Genomic DNA, 18709 nt, shown 5'->3' with positions numbered 1-18709 from the left:
CTTTATTACTAAAGATAAGAAAAATAAATCTCATAAATAAAACAAAGAAAGGAAATCTTACGGAGAAAGCAAAGCAAAGAGAACAAACAATATCGGTAAGTATTTGAAGAAGTGTAGTGAATCTCAATCTCGATCTTATCTTTGATAATTCAGATTCAGATTGAAGTCCTTTGTTCGTTCATCTCCATGAGCACGCCACCGCTCTCACAATCACAGGTATCTCCCTTGAAAATCAGATCTTGCTATTTCTTCTTTGAATTATTATGGATTTGTGTGTGTGAATGAGTAATAGTAATAGTAATAGTAATAGTAATAGCAATAGCAATTGCAATGGCAGGGCACGAGGCTGTTGTCTGTGTCTGGATTCACTCGTCTATGCAAGGGTCTTTCCCTGGTTCTGGTTTCTGCACACATTGTTCTTCACTTTTTCCCTTTCGTTATAACCTACCTCGCCCTCATTCCCGCCAGGTACCCTCAACTCAATTCATTCCAATCTCTTTTTATTAATTATCATTATGGCTTTCCCTCAATTTGCATAATGCTTTCATTTCACTGTTTTTAATTATTATTATTACCTATATACCCTATTCATTGATCTAAAGTCAACTTTTTTATTATGTTGTAGAACCATCACCATTTTGGGATTTTTTTTGTTTTTCCGAATTACTTTTCTTTTGGGTGTTGGTGGTTGACTGAAAAATGATTTTTTATTTTATTTTTTTAGGAGATCCCAGTCATTCTGCCATTTTGCATGCTTCAAATCCTTTACTTCTATTCCTTTTCTTGTCTGTGTTTTGTGTTTGACATCTCTATTTGAGATACACCTTTTCTCGAATTTTCAGTTTCTAGTTTTTTTTTTTTTTTTTTTTTGGCCCTTGTAGAAGAAGATACTTAAATGTGCTTGACCCAAATTTATTTGAGAAACTCTTTGTTAAATATCTTGAGTGCTCAGCTTGGGATTTGTATCATGTGCGGATAGAATACCATGATTAGCTTGGGTATAAGCTTTTTGGCCTCCCTTGGTTTAGCCTATTCAAGTTGTTTGAACATTTGGCTTATAGCAGAGGATAGAGCACAACCTACTTCTGGTATAGACTTGGATTGTGATATAATAACTGCTGTTTCCGTAATAATTGGACCTTAGCTGTTTCCGTTATTATGGATAGAGCACAACCTAATGAGTAATATACTTGGACCTTAGCTGTTTCCGTTATTATAATAACTGCTTGCAACTAGTTATTGAACGGAGAAGGATGTGAAATCGATGGGCTTTGGTTGAAGTTATGTACTTCTGTGAGTTACTGTGAATGCCAGTAGGAAAACGCTCTAAAATAATGCCACAACAGATAAAGTAATATGAGTAAAACTGCTACATTGTAAAGATTGAATATGTTACCAGCTCCAGCTGGAATGGTAAGTGAAGTTTTGTTTCCTTTGAGACAGTTGTGACTTGTAATGCTGTAGTGGATACAGAAGTTTCTGTTGTGTCAATGCATAGTTTCTGCCATGAGCTAAAATTGAATTCATTTATTTAGAATTTTAGATAACTTTCTTCTGTTGATTTTAAAGAGAGGCCGCATGATACTCGAATGAACATGCTTGAATTGAATGTTCTCTTCTTAGGACTTAGGAGTTTATCAGTATTATCATGTCAAATTTATTCTTCTTCCTAATTTTATTTCCCTTTAAACTATACTGATGGGAAACATGAGGTACTTTTCATGGCATCAAGTTTACTTACAGTAAAGCAGTCATCGATATTGATTCATTAGTCTTCATGGCATTTTTTTTCTTCGAAAGTATTGTGCTTTCATGCTATAAATGCACTTCTACCAATCACGAGTTTATTTGTTTTGAAAGTTATTTTCCTTTTGCTTTGATTTTGCAGGACAATCCCATTTGTCTGGAACCTCATTACGGCTGGTTACATTGAACAATCTGTATATGGGGTATGCACTTGCTGTTCTTTCAAACTAAGTTTCTGTATAGTATTCATTGTATTTCCTGAAATGTATCTGTTGTTTTAAGGAAAACTTCACAATTAACATTTGTTTTGGTATACTTTATAGGTAGTGGTCAGCACAATTGGTCTCCTGTTCATTGGGAAGCTGCTGGAACCAGTATGGGGTCCCAAGGAATTTCTAAAGTTCATCTTTGTAGTTAACTTTCTAACTTCTGTTTGTATCTTCACCACTGCTATTGCTTTATACTACATTACGAGGCAGGAGACTTACCTGTGAGTATTTAAAATCCATTACCATCTGGTGATATTTTCTGTCTGTCCCCACACTGCTATCTATCTCATTTTCTTCCTGTTTATTAGATTTCCCTCTTTGCCGGACCTTGTACTGCTCTTTCATTCTCCATTTTTCTATTAGAAGCTAAATGGAGGCCCATTTGAAGCTTGATTACTTAGTCTCTTTTTTCTTCAACATTAGAAAACATTGTCGGTTCAGTATTTATCACGATAAAAATTACATAAAGTATTGAAAATTTGAACTAGAATATTATTTTAGGCCCTTCAGGTCTTGAAGTTACTTTTACTCTATGCTATCTGTTGAATCATTTTAGGCGTTGTGTTTGTACCTTGATCCAGTTGTTTTGATCTTTATACTTTTGCAATGTTTTAGTTATTTGCCACTTTCTGGATTTCATGGAGTTATATCTGGCTTCTTGGTTGGCATCAAGCAAATTATACCAGATCAAGAGCTTCCTTTCCTCAAGATAAAAATGAAGGTTTGATGTTCTTAACTTGTTCCTTAACTTCTAGTTCATTACTTTTCTGCAACAATGGGTTTATGGTGATGCTCTAAACATGGTGCCACTTCCATTTCTGTTCAGTGGTTACCATCTATCACTTTATTGTGTTCTATTGCTATGAGCTTCTGGACAGTGGAGGCAACATCATATCTTCCAACTATAATATTTGGTACATATACGAGCTGGATTTACCTTAGATACTGGCAGAGGAAACCAGAAACAAAGCTTAAGGGTGATCCAAGTGAGGATTTTGCATTCTCTACCTTTTTCCCAGAGTTATTAAGGTAAGTTATGGTTTTATATTGCCTGTCATATACGATGAATCACAAGTTCCTTTAGTCTTTCTAATTAACCTTTTTTTTTTCCTGCCCTGTAGACCGGTTATAGACCCTATTGCATCAATATTTCATCGAATGCTCTGTGGAAGATCTGATACTTCTAATGATGATGAAGGTTACCCTCTGGGAGCTGACCCTTTGCCGGGTTCCGACCCCATCGAGGCATCTAGGAGGCGGTAATTTCACATTGCTGTTCTTTTAGTTTTAACTCACCTAGTTGTATATATTCTAAATTAGAAATTTCTACTGTGAAGCAATTCATAAGAAAACAATCAAATAAATAAACAATAAAAGCTGCAACTCTGGAACTTTTTTTTTTTGGGGGGGGGTGGGGCGTAATGGATTGCTTGGTGGTAAATGATTCAGCTAAAGAAAGGGGAAAAAAGTTGTTAGCAAAGGTGGTAGTAATTACACTGCATAAAACAATTAACCATTTGTCACTGCTCCTTTCTTGTAGAGAAAGAGGTGCCCGAGCACTGGAAGAGAGGTTGGCTGCGGAGAGGTTGGCTAGTGCACGGAGTGCAGGGGAGTTGCAAACAGATGCTGCGGAAAATGTATAATGCCTTAGCTTTTGTAAATTCAGATAAGTTCGGCCAAACTATTATGAGTGACATTTTCACAGATGGTACAGTAATGAGAAATTTTTGTCTGTCTTTAAGGAAGATTTTAATGTGCATTTTGTCTTTGGACTGTGATCCTTATGAAACTCAAGTTTCTGTTCCTTGTTGTCTGATAATTGAACTATCCTGCGTACTTACCCAGATATATAGAATCCAAACTTGATTATGCAATTGCATGAAAGGCTTAGATGTCGATCCAAATCTTGGACGCGAAGATCTACCTGTTCTCGGTTGTACTCCACAATTAAACAACTAATTTTTTTTGTTTTTTTGAAGAATGGTTACTGGAAAAGTCATTTAAACAATATAAATAAACGTGACACTAAGTTTAAATATATTATCTCAACCAAACCTTTTATATTGTTTTCACCCCAATGTCATTTAATAACCTTATTTTCTTGTTGGGATTATTACATGGAACAAACCCCTGCTATATCTTCAGTTTCTTTCATTTTGATCCTTTTTAGTTGCTTAATGTTCTTGTCCATAACCAAACGAGAATGTGCAATAAGACCACTTGAAAACACTTATTGACGTAGTCATGCACGCATGACCGCCAGCAGCAGTTGGCGCAACAATTGGCCTTTTCATTGAACGATGTTAGGTGTAATTTTCATGTTAAAATTTTACGGGATCTTGTTAGGCAAAATTTTATTATTATTATTATTATTATTTTGGTAACATGTTAGGCAAAAAAATTATGTATATTTGTCTCTTCATAGACATTAAATGAATAATATCATATCAAAATTTGTAAATATTTATAAAGACAGAAATAAACATAAGATTTTCACATTATAAGATTATATAAAAAAATTTAATATAAAAGGTTCAATTGCTCTATCTTCCTGCAATACTTCATGACTTGTGATTCTTTTGCTTTACGGGAGAAGGAGCCTGCAATATCAAGAAGAGAAGAAAGTTGACAATTTAAATTTTCATATATCAGATCAACCACAAAGAAAATCCACAGATTTGGGCCCTCCAACATGCTCATTTAGAATTCCTTAAACCAAATAAAAAGTTGTTTTTATAACATGTTCTCATTTTTATTTTTTATTATATTATTTGTTGTGCTATTAAATATAATTCTTATTTTTGGAGTAAAAATAGAACACGTTATCAAACACATTAAACACATTTTTTTACTCAGAAACTGTTCCAAGACACAGAAATAGAAAAAAATTATTTCTTTTCAGGAACGGTGTTAGAAAATAGAATGGTTGTTATACACACTCTTAGAGTCCGTTTGTGATTTTTTTTTTTTTTTTTTCAAGAAATAGTTGTTTGGACATGTAACCTAGACTGGTAGAAGAAAGCTGGAAGTAATTACACAGCGCTCAGAAAGCTGTCTTTTTTTGACAAAAAAGAAAAAGAAGAACAAGAAGTCTACCCTTTAAAACCGAATTACCCCAGCGAAGATCCTTATTAAAGTTGTCGATTTAAATGCTCATAAGATAGAATATACTTTTAGGAAAAGCAAAATAAGCTGTTCCATTTTAAGGAAAGATATATCAGAAATTGATCACTAGTAGGGATTAATCTCAAGAGTTAAAAGACTTTTGTTTACGCTGTTTAATCTTATTAATTGAGCCAATTTTCATTTTGATAAACATTTACAATCTGATTGTTTTTATTTTTTTCCAACGCAAACTGGTGTCGGGGAGAAAGAACTCCAGTTCCTTTTATTGAACGCTCCAATAAATTGTTCAAAGTCCCGTTTGTGATCGAAACAATCTTATAGATAACCTTGAAATGTCAAATTCTTCTTGGATCTTAAAATAATAGATTATATATAAAAAGGACGAGGTATATATAATTAGCATTTTAATGTGGCATTCTTAAATAGACATGCCTTGTTCTTTTGGGGATAAGAAATTGACATTGTAATATTTAGAATAATTACTTCAAGTGCTTCCTTATGTGATGATGATCATTCCCTACTAGGATGTTTTGTAGGACATAATGCTTTTGGTAGTTTGTCCTTTTGTGTTGTGTTCCAGATTATTGGATGGTGTAATTCATGAAATGGTTGAAATTGCATGCCACAGGAAGGTTCGGCACTCCACTAAATTTTACATTTATCTCATAACTAAAATTTTCTAAACAAATTTTGATGTATGTCCATACAGGAAGGAATCCTAAGAGAATCCAAAATATGAGATAAATTGTAATGTGAATATATGATCCAGGTGAAAAAATATCACAAGATGCCGTTGAGTGATTTAGCACTCTTGCAATGAAATTTTTTACAGATTTTATTCACAAAGTTATCAAAACACTTGCAGAGGACTTCTGAACTCTCAATTTCAGGTTCCAATATCAAATCAAATTACAAAAAAATGGACATACTTGCTGTAGAATTTTTCTTCAGACAAACGTTTACAACTACTGTGCAGAAACTAATAATTTGTCTTGCTTTGAAATTGTATCAATCAGCTTTCATGTGCTTCTCCAGCAAAATACTGTTTGTGGATCATTCTCCTGTAATCTGCAAGATATATTCCATGCATAATTCCAATTAAAAAATGCATTCAACAAAAATATACAAAGCTCAAAACCTCTAATCTACTAGACCAATAGATATATTGAATAGGAAAGCGGATCTAAGACAGATTCTACAACCCTCCAGGAATATAGTAATTGAAGTTGAGATCAAATGAAGTAAACTTAGGAGCAATAATAATAAATAGTTGAAATGTTGGCAGTTTCAAAAAAAAATTCCAACCTTCCTTATCATTCCAAAGTGCTGCAGCATAGCTGTTTAGAGGACTCTCCAGATTAGGTTCTGTTATTAAAAAGTAAATTGCTTAGGTAAGCACACAAAGACGAATGCAAAACTCATAAAATATGAACAGACCTTCCAATAAACTTTGAATAGATAGAAGAATAGTTCTGCAATCATAAGCTGAAGACCACTTGTCCTACAAAGCACATAAGTAAGACAGTTATTCCCTCTGAGAGAATTTAGTTGATTGAACTATAAGTGCAGAGTGACGAAATACAAATTGATATTTCATTACATATATTAGGCATCCATAGTAAAACAAAATGATAGATCCAAACCAGTCAAAACACAGATAATGGCAAATTTGGCTCTAAGAAATGCTCTGTTGTTCTCTAAGTTCATGAATACCTGAAGGATGTCCAGACAAATGTTGCCAAACTGGTCAACATTTGGATGAAAGCACATCGTTTCAAACTTCACTTGGGGTGGCTTAAAAGGATAGTCCAGGGGAAAACGTAAGGAGAGTTTATAAGATAAACCCTCATACAAAGTTCCTTTTCCACCTTCAATTGTGCCAATCCATGTAAAAATACTCTCACCATCAGGAAAAGCCGAAACTCCAAGATCGCCTCCACTCATCTGCAGTAAAAGTCATTGTCAATGATTAAAGTGGTTGTAATTGTTTGTGAGAACAAGATAACAAATTATAACGTGAATAAAAATAAAGGAACTGTAACATCTTTTTCTTAAAGATCAAAGGATATCCTAACAGAATATTTTATACAATTTCCCACTCTAATATAGATGTTGATTTAAAAGGGTACATGAAGAAGTCAAATATGGCATTGTAAATAGTATTGCAGTCAAAATTTTGTGATTTTGCAGTAGGAGTATCAACAGGGAAGCATATTTTAAGAAACTGAGGATACCCAACAGCATATTTTACATAATTTCCCGGCTTAATATAAAACTGTCCAATACAGCATAAAGTTTAGCATTCTGAATACAAGAAATTTACACATGCAACATAAGTTCACTCTAGGCAATCAGGAAGCCAATGCAATTGCAAATGAAGTTTTTTTAAAAACAAAACAAAAACTACCAACCCTCTCCCCAAAAGAAAAAGAAAAAGAAAATGGAATTAAACTCACAAAATCAAGAATTCAACTCACAAAATCAGAATTGATGGAATTAAAGAGATATGGTCCATGAAAATAATAATTCAAGCAAAAAGAGACATACCATGAGAGCCATTAATTCCTTCTGGAGTCTGCAATCACATAAAAATAAAACCATAAAAAACAATACAAATGAAAATGTCCAATATAGAAACTGTAATTCAACCATATCAAAAACAAAAAAGAAAATGAGTAAAAATGAACACACTTGGGCATCAATTTCATACATGGATCGTGAAAATTCTGATCAATTTTCTAAATTCAAATTCGTTTACCATGAAGTAATAAAAAAACTGGTCATGCAAAAAAAAATTGGAAATAAAAATTCGATTACAGTATCGAAAATCGAATTTTTTTTTTTATTTTCTTTAATCTTTTACTTTTCTACATGGGTTAGAGAAAGTTCGAATTTTGAAAGATTTCACGGAATCAAACAGAAAACCCAATAACCAAGGAACAAAGAACTCGTCAATTGAGAGAGATTAACCTCTGAGACACAGAGGTGGTGTCAACGGGGTGAGGAGAAGCAAGCGGCTGCTTCGACGGAACGCCGGGTGTACGAAGGTTACCATTCGCCGGCGGCGTCCCGGAGGAATTGTCGGCGGTGGGGTTGGACCGGACCTCCATGATAGCGATCAAGATCAAGACGGAGGCCCAATCTGAGGATAAAAAATCAACGGTTGAGATATCAATCGACGGTGAACGAGAAAAGAGAGAAAGAAAGAGAAATTTCCTTTCTTTCTTTCTTTTTTCTTTTTTTAAATTTTTCCTGGAAAATAATATCAGGGAACAATAACGGATGGAAGTTGGGTTTCGGAGTGGCCACTGGTGGAGGTGGTTGGTTGTAACTTTACTATGTTGTCAATTTTCACTATGGAAGATTGAAAACAATAAAACATGTAAATTAGAAAGGAAAATGAAAATGATCTAAAAAGAAAAAATTATATCTTATTTACACCTTCTTGTTAATTTTGAGTTATACTCATTTTATAGTTTTTAATTTTCCTCATTGATCTTATTTATGTTTAAGGGTTTTAAATTTTTTAATTATATGTACTATTAAATACAAGTGAAAATGAATATAAATTTTTTTTATTCTTATATCAGTGCATACTCAACTAATTTTTTTTATATCTTTATTAGGGGATGTGATTAGGTGGCATGAGTTCAATTCTTCACATTTCAAAAAAAAAAATGTTGTGATTAAAAATAGTAAAGTAATCATTATTATAAATTAAAAAAAAAAATTTATTTTAAATGACACAACCTTGTATTATTTCAATGACATTACATCATTTTTGTATTCTCTCTTCTCCACTTTTTTTTTCTTCCTAATTTCATAAAAAAATATAAAAAAAATATACCGAAACAATATAGTTTCGTTAAAAATAACACAAAATTGTGACATTTAAAATAAAAAATCATGATTAATTTACTTTCATGTCATTCTTCAAATGTGTTGCTTCTCTTTCGTTTACAACATAGTGTTCAATATGTACTGAGGTTAAAGGTTGGAAACATTCAATAGTCTTCTAATCTCTACTAGTGTGTGCCTTCCCATGGCTAAATGAAAATTCTGATAAACTAATGCTGATTTCATGTTGAGCTCGAATAGGATGTAGTCCAGAAGGAGGAAATTCTGTCGTAGGTGGCTCCAGAGCATGCATCTCCAGGGTCTCTTCATGACCTCTTGCATGGTTGCTATGGGAAGATGACCCTTCAACATCCCACAGTTCATTTCCATGATTGAATGATGATGATGCCCTTGGAGAAGCTAGTGGACTATCACTGTGACCAGTGTGCTTGTGAAGTAGGTGAACTGGTGACATGTCATGTGTTGGTGTTGCTGGCCTGCTTGAGAATGGTGTGTTAGAATTTGAATTTGTATCCTTGTTGTGTCTCACATGCTTTCTAGCTGTGTGGTGCCAGTTCTTTAGTGCTGCTGCTACCTTGTCATTGAAAATGGTGGGTTTCATGGTTGAACCCATCTTTTATGCCAGCCAAAACATAATGAAATCAGTGCCTGCTCTTATGGTAATATATCGGTGAAAAAAAAAAAAAGGTTTAAATTAATATAATGTTCATGTATCTGACCTGTGTGACTAGAGCATAAAGAGGCAGAGTCACATAGCTGCACAGAACTTGAGTGACAACCCTGGAAATTTTCCATTTTCTCATTAGTATACATATATAATTCCTACAAACTATACTCACAGTGTTGAATTATCTCCAAAATGTAATCTCATATATATTAATGGTTGTTCCATGTATTGGGATGTTATGTGCAGTCTTTTGTAAATGAAATGTACTTACCCCATTGTAAGTCTAATGACAATATCTGCAGTAGTTCGGTGGAAGCAAGAATTTATGCTGAACCCATTATCATACTGAAACAAAATAATGATAATGCAAAGTTAGAAAAACCTTGCAGCTTTGCTTTTGTTAGCTAAATGCTATATAGATTAGTTACAATGCTCTTGACATAAGAATGCTTCATTCTTTATTCTTGATATGTAATCACTTCCAATATCATTTCTGAATCACTTAATTACAAAGTGTCAACAGATATTATTCAAAACTATTTATGGTCTTTCTCCAAATTAACTAGTTTCTTAAGAGGGTTTGTACATGGTATTGAAGTCTCTTATACCTGATGACAAGAATTCAACCTTGGTCCACCCCACTTCTAATCAAAAAAGTTTTAAGCACAAAGGATAATGAATTTTTTGGTGATTGCACATATTAGAGATGCTAATCAAAATTATCCTTGGGTCATATCTCCTAACAATTTTAAGTTTCGGGAAACTTTTTTCTTGATACCTAATACTGATAGAGATTTTCATTCTATTGCGATCAAATTATTTCATTGCATAAACAAGAAAGCACGGTGTAAGAATTGCTACATGTTTTCTTCAATATTGTACTAATAAACAACATGATCAAGATGGGACACTTACTGTGCTCCAAGCAAAAAATGCCAGTTGAAATGCATTCTGCAGCACAGAACCAAACAATTATTTTCAGAACACACAAATTGGAATGCTTCAATTTGATAGAAGAAAGAATTATAGGAAAATAAAATAACAAAATTTACCTGAAAGAGAACAAGATGAATCAAAAAGAGAACAAGGCGAGGGCGACTGAACCAGAACAGGTCATCACCAGGCTCAACCAAAGGTGCACCCTTGACCACGTCCCCTCTTTCTTGAATCTTCAGTCCCATCTTTGTTATGATCATTTGTAGCTTAGCACCCACCAATAAGATTATCTGTAAGATTCACATTAAACCTTATGATCCCTTTTTCCAAGAAAGCAACATAAACAGAATGAGTGGTTTGTGCTTACAATTAATGGGATAAATGGAAGCCAAAAATAAGGATACCACCCTGTCCACATAGAATAAAAATATTCCTATTAATGAGATAAACTAGAATACAAGAGCTTATAATGTTTCTTTTCTACAAAAAATAGTGAGTGACAGTAATTGACATAATTCAGGAACAAACCAATATTGAGTCTATTTTGCTTAACTTAGATATAATTCAACTTGAACCACCATAACGACACCAATTATCATATTCAAATTGGATTTAAACTTGTATGGGGCTTAGTGGCGTACCATTAGTATTTGTGAGCAGGGTTAGCACCGCAAAGAACCATATGGTTGGACTGCAAGTGCCAAAAAGGTTGAGCTTAGAGTGGTAACTGGTAAGTAGTAACTTATTAAAAGGAGAGCAAAGCATTGGATGATATTCTTACCTTATTCCCACCACAACTTTAAAATCCTCTTCAAGTGATCTACTGATATACTTTTGGAAATCAAATTTTGCTTCACTTTCCGGTGCCAAATGGGCCTAAAATTACATAGTTTAGTTTGGGGTGTCGTTTCTGACAAAAATTATCAAACTAGAGCAGATTTTGTAAATACAAACCACAATAAATCCATGCCGTAATGCCTTATAGTCAACTTTATCAACTGATCCATAGAATTGTCTGAAAAAGCTAACCTGATACAATCAAAACACAAAAGCCTTATAAACAACAAACTATAGCCAATGGCTTAGTATCATTCTGAGCCATCCTCTTGGAGCAATGGTCTCAGCCCAAGCGATTGTATCATTTTTCATTCATGTATAATATTTGTGCACTTACTATCCATAAGGAAATTAGTGATCGACTCCATGAGTTCAAGTGTCTTCTTCCAAACGTTGTATCCCTTGCAAACCTGAACCTCTCAGGATCTGCAATGCATAATTTACAAAAGGCGCTATCAGAAGAGATGGCACATATAAATGGTCAAAGAGAAAAAGGCTTATTCCATATACTAATACTCAGAGAAGTGTATGCATGACATGCAAAATATTAACAATTTTATATGACATGCAAAATATCAACAATTTTATATGCAGATTTGACAAGAAGAATGGTATAAAAAAAGTAACAATTTTATGTGTGGAAGTTTTCATCCCCACTAAAGGCACCTTGATAAGAGGGAAAATATCCGAATGAGATTTAATTTTCTTACACATGAAAGATGTGTAAACACCTCTTGGTCTTAACACAAGAATATTTAATTTTGAAAAAATATTTCTACTTTTTGTTCCTAGTATGCACTCATATAAGAGCGAGTGAGTTGCATTAATTTTTTCTATCTCTTATTTTTGTAATAAAACTCACTTATTTTTATGTAAATGTGACAGAAAAATTTCTTATGAAAAAAAATAAGAAACATTAAAGTCATTTAATTTATCACGTGACATGTTTTGTCTTGTAGCTTTCATAGTAAATGCATAGATTAAGCTTAGTTTTCAAGTGGGTAAATGCAAAACTTTTTCAACTTTTAACTTTATGGAGTCTTACCATTGTAGAACTGATGTTCATCGGTCTTTGTTTCATCTTCCCACGCCTTCCACTTTGCCATCTGTATACAGTTGTAAAAAAACGAAGAATTGAGACAAAGACAAAGAAGAGTGGAGTACCTTTGAGGGCAGGCAAAGTAAATGAGAGATGAAAGAGAAGAGGGGATACCTTAGTTCTACCCAAAGTTAGTGTTATGATGCATTGTAGGATATGAAAAATAGCAAGCACAAAGATGAATATATGGAGCTGGTGAATCCCATATTCAGACACAAAAGCAACTTTGTCTTTGCCCTGCAAATACCAATAAAAAAAACACCCATATGAGGCAATATTACACCATCTAATCTCTCCCCACTATGCAAAATAAAATAATAAGAAAAAGAAGAGTGAAGATGTTGTGCTTGCTTTTTCTGCGCATTTGTCAAAATATCCTTTTGGATCTTTACTCTTGACATTCGGATTACAAGGATGCCAAGTGGATGCAACTTGTTTTGATATGCAGATATCAGAAATGTGATCTTGAAACACTGTTAGGAGCAAGGATATGAATCCAAGCAGCATAAGCTCTGAACAGAACAAAAAAGCAATAGCTTAGACTCCACACACAGAGAGAGAAAATTAAGTACACAATCATAAGAACAAAGGTTGCTAAGAAACAGACAGAAAAATAAGTACCTCCTTTGACCTTTTCGAGCGCTTCATGAAGAGCCTTTTTGTGTTTCTTTTTTAACCACTGCAGTTACAAGTAGCAGAACAAAGCAAGAGAGATCAGGATCCAAGCAGTGATAATTAGAATCTAGCTAGAAGCAACTATGAGAGATGGTGATTCTTTTCATATATGCACAAGAATTATGCTTCATCATTACAATATATTCTGAGTTGTAACTTTGTGCAGCTTAAACCATGCCAAGCTTACCTTTCCAATACCTTCAATGCCATGTTCAATGATGATTGAAATAGTAAGCATCACAAAGCACACAACAGCAACAGCCCAAGTTGGTGTTTGCTCCAACTTTTTCTGAGGAACTTGTTCCATTTTTCAGCCTCCACTGATGATCTCTGCAAGACTTGAAGCAAGTGTGTATAAGAAGAGAAGATTGTGTTTATGTAGCTAGAGACAAAGAACAATGGTAAAACCTGCAGTTTCTTGGAGAGAATAATGGTTAAAATAAATTGATGGGGCTGTGGAACTGTTTGTGCTGCTGGTTTAAATACAGAAGCATGCAAGAGAAGAACTGTGAAGAGTTTGACATATTCAAAGCAATTATCGGTCAAAGAAAGATGATTATAAGAGCGAAGGAGTCTTTGTTCAACTATTTATTTATTGAGAAAATGAAAAAAGAGACAAAAAAAAGCTTTGACTTCTGACACAAGTGAAGCACAATCTAACAGCAACAGTGAGGAAAAAAATACAATAAAAAACAAACATCAAGTTACAGGAAGTTTTGCAAGAAAAGTTCAAGCTTCCAAACGGTCTCTTGATTTGCATTTTAAAGTTGAGCAATGCTTGTTTCCAAAAAGAGAAAAAAAAGTGGAGCAATGCAATGTTATTAGTACAAATTTTCATGCAATTTTTTTAGTTAAAAAGGAGATTCTTTTTTGTTTTTGTTTTTTTCCCATCACTTGAGATTAAGGTTCCACAGAACCAATTGGCTTGAATTTCATCTCAAAATTAAGTTGCATCCAGAAGAAGGTGCAACTTTAGGCACTAACTTTTTGCATGTTGATTTTTTTGGATTTTTTTTTTGTCTACATGGAAATTTTTTCTCTTACACCTTCAAGATAATTTAATCTCCTGCACTCGTAAGAAAGTAAGAGAGAAAAAAAAAAATAGATTCCACCTATTTTCATATGAGCGCATAAAATAAAGTTATCTGGAGGAGAAGAAATATTATTATTATTCAAGTTATTTATTGACTAGAAATCAGTTTCTAAATTAAATATATTAAAATTATTGAAAAAAATATTTCATTTATATATTTGCTATTTGGGTTCTATATTGCTTGGGGTATGTTTTTCTCATGTTACATGAGATAACATACCTCTCCTACTCATACATTAAAAGGTGTGCTTACATTTATTTATTTTTTACTTTTTTTTTAAAAAGTGGGTCCCACATGCTTTGTGTCTATGGCATGAGATAACAAATCTCATGCAACATAAGACTTGTATTTCCCATATTGCTTACTTGTATGAAGAAGAAAAGGTTTACAAATGTTGGACTTCGGTACGTACTTTTTCTTTCTCTCATTTGTATTCTCCACATTAAAATCATTTATTTACTTGAGAGATCGTGACAGTGTCCACCGCCACCTTTTGTCTATTGAAGCACGCAAGAAAAAACCTCTTCAATAATCTTCAACAGCCACACACAAAAAAAACCCAGAAGCAACACCTTACCCTTGTTCCGTGAATCAGGATAAAACATCCACATCACCCATACATCGGTTTTAAATTACTATGAAAAAACTGCTACACAATTTCATTTTGTTGGAGTCATGCTGTCAACAAATTTCAGCATGCAAAGTTTACGTTTCGTATTTAACAAAAAACGTCACAAGTCAAAACTGCCTGGCCAATTCGATAACAATAATGAGTACAACTAATAAAGTTGTTTTCGAAGGTAGACAGTTCAGCTTACGAAAATCGTTTTACATTAGATCTTGATTGAAAATGAATTCATTAGACAAATAGAAACATTTTTCACATTAATTTAATTCCCCACCCGAAAGTTTGTGTCAGTTAAATTAACTGCATGGCCCCACTACTTAATTAGACAGGATAAGGTTACTTCGGCATAAAACTGGAAGAAAAAAAAAATGTCATCTGTATGATGTATGAGTCTCTATGTATCGGTAACGGTAACCATGTCTAAAGAATTTGTCTTAATAAGTTACGTAAATCAACACAAAAGATCCCAAATCCTTTTCCAAGTTGTATATAGTGACTCAAAATAACAATTAGGGGGTTGCTTGACAGAATAAATTTTTTGAATTCTAAGAAAATGTAATTATTAAAGAAATGGTTGGAAAATGAGTTTGGTTGGAAAATGTAAAAAATGTTGTTTGGTTGATCGAAATATTACCAGGGAAATTTATTTAAATTTGCAAAATCTTTCTTCGGGAGAAACTTCGCAACTGTTTTTTTGCTTCCCCAGTTATCTCAAAATACCACATCTCAGGTGGTATTCTGTAACAGTGAATTTCATCTAAAAATCAACACAAAATTCATTTCTCTATCTATCCTATTTGTCTAGTATTTTTTTCAAAAACCTGAACTAAACATGGTATTTTCCAATATCCACTTATACTTTTTCATCAATCTCAAAATAAATCTTTTACCAAATACTACCTTGGGAGCGTTTGGTACAGGAGAAATTTTTATTTATCCGAGAATTTCGATTTTCAAAAATATAATTTTTACATTCAGTTTATGATAATATTTGAAAATTTAAAATTTTAAAAATTTCAATTTTCTGAAAATCGGAAAGAAATCCGTTTACCAAACGGAGTGTAAGGGTTATTTATTGAATGGACACCACAACGGATACATCATACATACTCATATTTCTGCCCCCACTGCAGCTACGTCATACGTGTAGGTCTAGTTATGAGTTATGAGCCCTGTAGCGATGTTTATCCACTCAAATCTCAAAGTACTGCCAGATTTGAAAGCATTAATTTCTTCAATACAAATGGTTGTTGCATTGCCTCCGTCCAATCAATGAATCCAAGACCAAGTTGAAGCTTGATAGGAAAAGTGCCTAAATTCGTCGACACAACAACTTCCCGAAATAAAATTTATGGGTTTTATAAGATTTATCGTGATAGAAAAAGTGATTGTGTTATATTATAGAGATTCGTTTTGCGTGTCGAAATTTTTTTTTTTTGCTGCCAGCCCCACAAAATGTTGTGTGTGTAGGAAACTTTTTGTAGTTATGTTAAATGATAGATTATAAACCCAAAATTTATATGTTATTTAATTTCTTTAATAGTTTTATCAAGGGTTTTTTTATTGGGTTTTATAAGAGTTATGTGGTAGGAAAAGTGATTCAGTAATGTTATAGAGATTCGTTTTGCGTGCCTTAATTTTTTTATTTTTTATTTTGCTTTAAAAAATGTGAGTCCTACAAAATGTTGTGTGTGTAGGAAACTTTTTAGTTTCATGTGACATAATAGATGCAAATCTCTTTTTTATTTGTTAAAAAGTAAGGAATTAACATCATAAAAAATATTATATTTTAAAATAATATAAGTATCAAACATATATCACAAATTTCTAAATTCGTGTAATCTACTATTGAAGGTAGTAAATATTACTCACAATATAAAATCAGAAAAAAGATAAATAATTTTGGTCTTTTCATTATTCAAATTTATTGCATGCAAGATAATTTATGAATTGTCCATGTAAGAGAGTTATGTCAATATCTTTGAAGGGTAAAATATGTTGATATAGAGGTGTTTTTGAGAGGCAGTATTATGAACCAAAACTCTTTTCATCGTTTAAGTATCTCAAAGGTGGCTGAGACAGAGGGCACAATGGCTTTGTACTTTAGCAAAGTAATAGTTTATAAATACAATGGATACAAGGTGCCGCTTTATGGGTGAAGAGCGGTACATATAGATGAAAAATATTCGTTAATGAGAAAGAATGTGAGTTATAATTGTTTTGCTTATTACCTCACAATTTGAGTGAGATAACACACAACTAAATGTATGGTGGTGAACTGTAACGAAAGTGATAGATTCTCCGCTAAGAAGTTTATGATTCTCATTTTAGGAAGGTAGAGGAGAGACCCCTTAAATGGATTTCTAATAGTCAAACCATGAATTTGAAATGTGAGGTGGTTCATAATAATATATGACATAAAGAAATTTTCTAATTCATTTTGTCTTATTTTATATATAGATCTCACAATTTATTTTAATCTTGTGAATCAATTATCAAACAACTAAAAAGTATAACCCTTGATATTACAAAAAACTAACCACAACTGAACTCAAAAGCACGTAACAGAACCAAACGGTGGTAGCTCAGTTGGCGCATGGGAGTTGAGCAGGTGGGGCTGAGGGCATGTGTTCGAATTTCCTCAGTACCACCTTTGGGAGGAATTTAAAATCTTAATCCTGAACCCGCCCCGAATCGGACTAATCGCGAAGCAATGAACCGATGGAATATTTCAAAAAAAAAAAAAAAAAGCACGTAAAAGAAAACAGCCCATTTGAAATTCCAATATACGTAACAAGAAAACGAACTAAGAGTTGTAGACATCAGGGTCATCAATGAATAAAGTCCTCTTACCCTGTTGACCTTCTCCTTGGAGGGGGCCCCAACTTCAAATTGGGCTCTTGAGTCAAGCTTCTCTGAATTCGGCTGTTTCATTGCTATCAAAGGACCAATTTTCTGGGTCGTTGTCCCTCTCCACTTTTCCTACTAGGACCCTTTACCAAGTTGCAAATTAATTGCAATGCCACTGAACTCGTCAAATTCCTCTATTGCCACTTGAAAAACCTTTTTTAACAAAAATTAAATAAACGACTTTAAGTGCTACCAATCCTATCACTAGAATTCTCAGCCTTTAGCCAAGGACAAATTTTTTGAATCGGTCTGAACTTGTTGCTACATCTTTTAGAGCCATGGCCTCATAGTGAGACCCAATCCAATATACGCCATCTGTTTTGTTAGGCTCTTGACTTGGTTCCCTCTCTTCTTTGGGCAAACCAAGCCCTTAAAAGCTTAATTAATATGACCCAATAAAACAATAAGCAACTACGGTCCCTAAGTTTAGCCAAACTTTGATCTTTTGGGCCTTCTAACCTTGGACATTCACAGGAAAAATAAAAGGTGATTCGGGGTTACTGATAAGTGATAAGTAATATCCTTTGATACCCCTCAAGCAAAATTTTGTAAAAAATGTGTGTCGGACACGTGTCGGACATCAATACGCTCTGATACGTTTCGACACGCGGTTAACTTTTTTCGACACGCGGTCAACTCTTTGACACGTTCTGACACATTTTTTCGACACGCAGTCAACTTTTTTTGACACGCGGTCAACGGTTCGACACGCATCCGACACATTTTTTTTTATTAACTAAACATACAAAAAATAATTTATAAATTAATTTTTTTCTGTTATGAAATTTAACATTAAAATTTAACAAGGTACGAAAAATTATTTTTATTTATATTTATATTATGAAATTTGAATATTTTATTGGT

General features: G+C 33.4%; 3 protein-coding genes across 3 annotated transcripts; 1 reads left to right on the top strand and 2 right to left on the bottom strand.

Annotated features, from left to right (window-relative positions):
• Nucleotides 1-55: 55 nt before the first annotated feature.
• LOC133292650 (rhomboid-like protein 19) lies at nt 56-3854 on the top strand. The gene is made up of 8 exons (XM_061491097.1): nt 56-216; nt 338-468; nt 1889-1949; nt 2070-2236; nt 2631-2736; nt 2842-3044; nt 3137-3274; nt 3556-3854. The coding sequence occupies exons 1-8, from the start codon at nt 187-189 to the stop codon at nt 3656-3658; spliced, it is 939 nt and encodes a 312-aa protein (XP_061347081.1). The 5' UTR covers nt 56-186; the 3' UTR covers nt 3659-3854.
• Nucleotides 3855-5899: 2045 nt separating this feature from the next.
• LOC133292658 (uncharacterized) lies at nt 5900-8471 on the bottom strand. The gene is made up of 6 exons (XM_061491104.1): nt 8112-8471; nt 7689-7716; nt 6855-7085; nt 6579-6642; nt 6447-6506; nt 5900-6209 (listed from the first exon to the last, which is right to left on the bottom strand). Exons 1-6 carry the CDS (start codon nt 8249-8251, stop codon nt 6154-6156), a joined length of 579 nt encoding a protein of 192 aa, XP_061347088.1. The 5' UTR covers nt 8252-8471; the 3' UTR covers nt 5900-6153.
• Nucleotides 8472-9156: 685 nt separating this feature from the next.
• On the bottom strand, nt 9157-13520 carry LOC133292613 (MLO-like protein 2). Its single transcript, XM_061491036.1, has 15 exons — nt 13401-13520; nt 13160-13217; nt 12890-13050; nt 12653-12775; nt 12485-12545; nt 11777-11865; nt 11557-11631; nt 11384-11478; nt 11244-11293; nt 10970-11010; nt 10719-10892; nt 10582-10617; nt 9938-10011; nt 9719-9779; nt 9157-9612 (listed from the first exon to the last, which is right to left on the bottom strand). Exons 1-15 carry the CDS (start codon nt 13518-13520, stop codon nt 9157-9159), a joined length of 1674 nt encoding a protein of 557 aa, XP_061347020.1.
• Nucleotides 13521-18709: the final 5189 nt, after the last annotated feature.

The sequence above is a fragment of the Gastrolobium bilobum genome, unplaced genomic scaffold (assembly GCF_033153095.1).
Source record: "Gastrolobium bilobum isolate Gb01-03AN ecotype WA unplaced genomic scaffold, APGP_CSIRO_Gbil_v1 utg2408, whole genome shotgun sequence".
Lineage (NCBI taxonomy): Eukaryota > Viridiplantae > Streptophyta > Magnoliopsida > Fabales > Fabaceae > Gastrolobium > Gastrolobium bilobum.
This window is presented reverse-complemented; position numbering and strand designations above follow the sequence as displayed.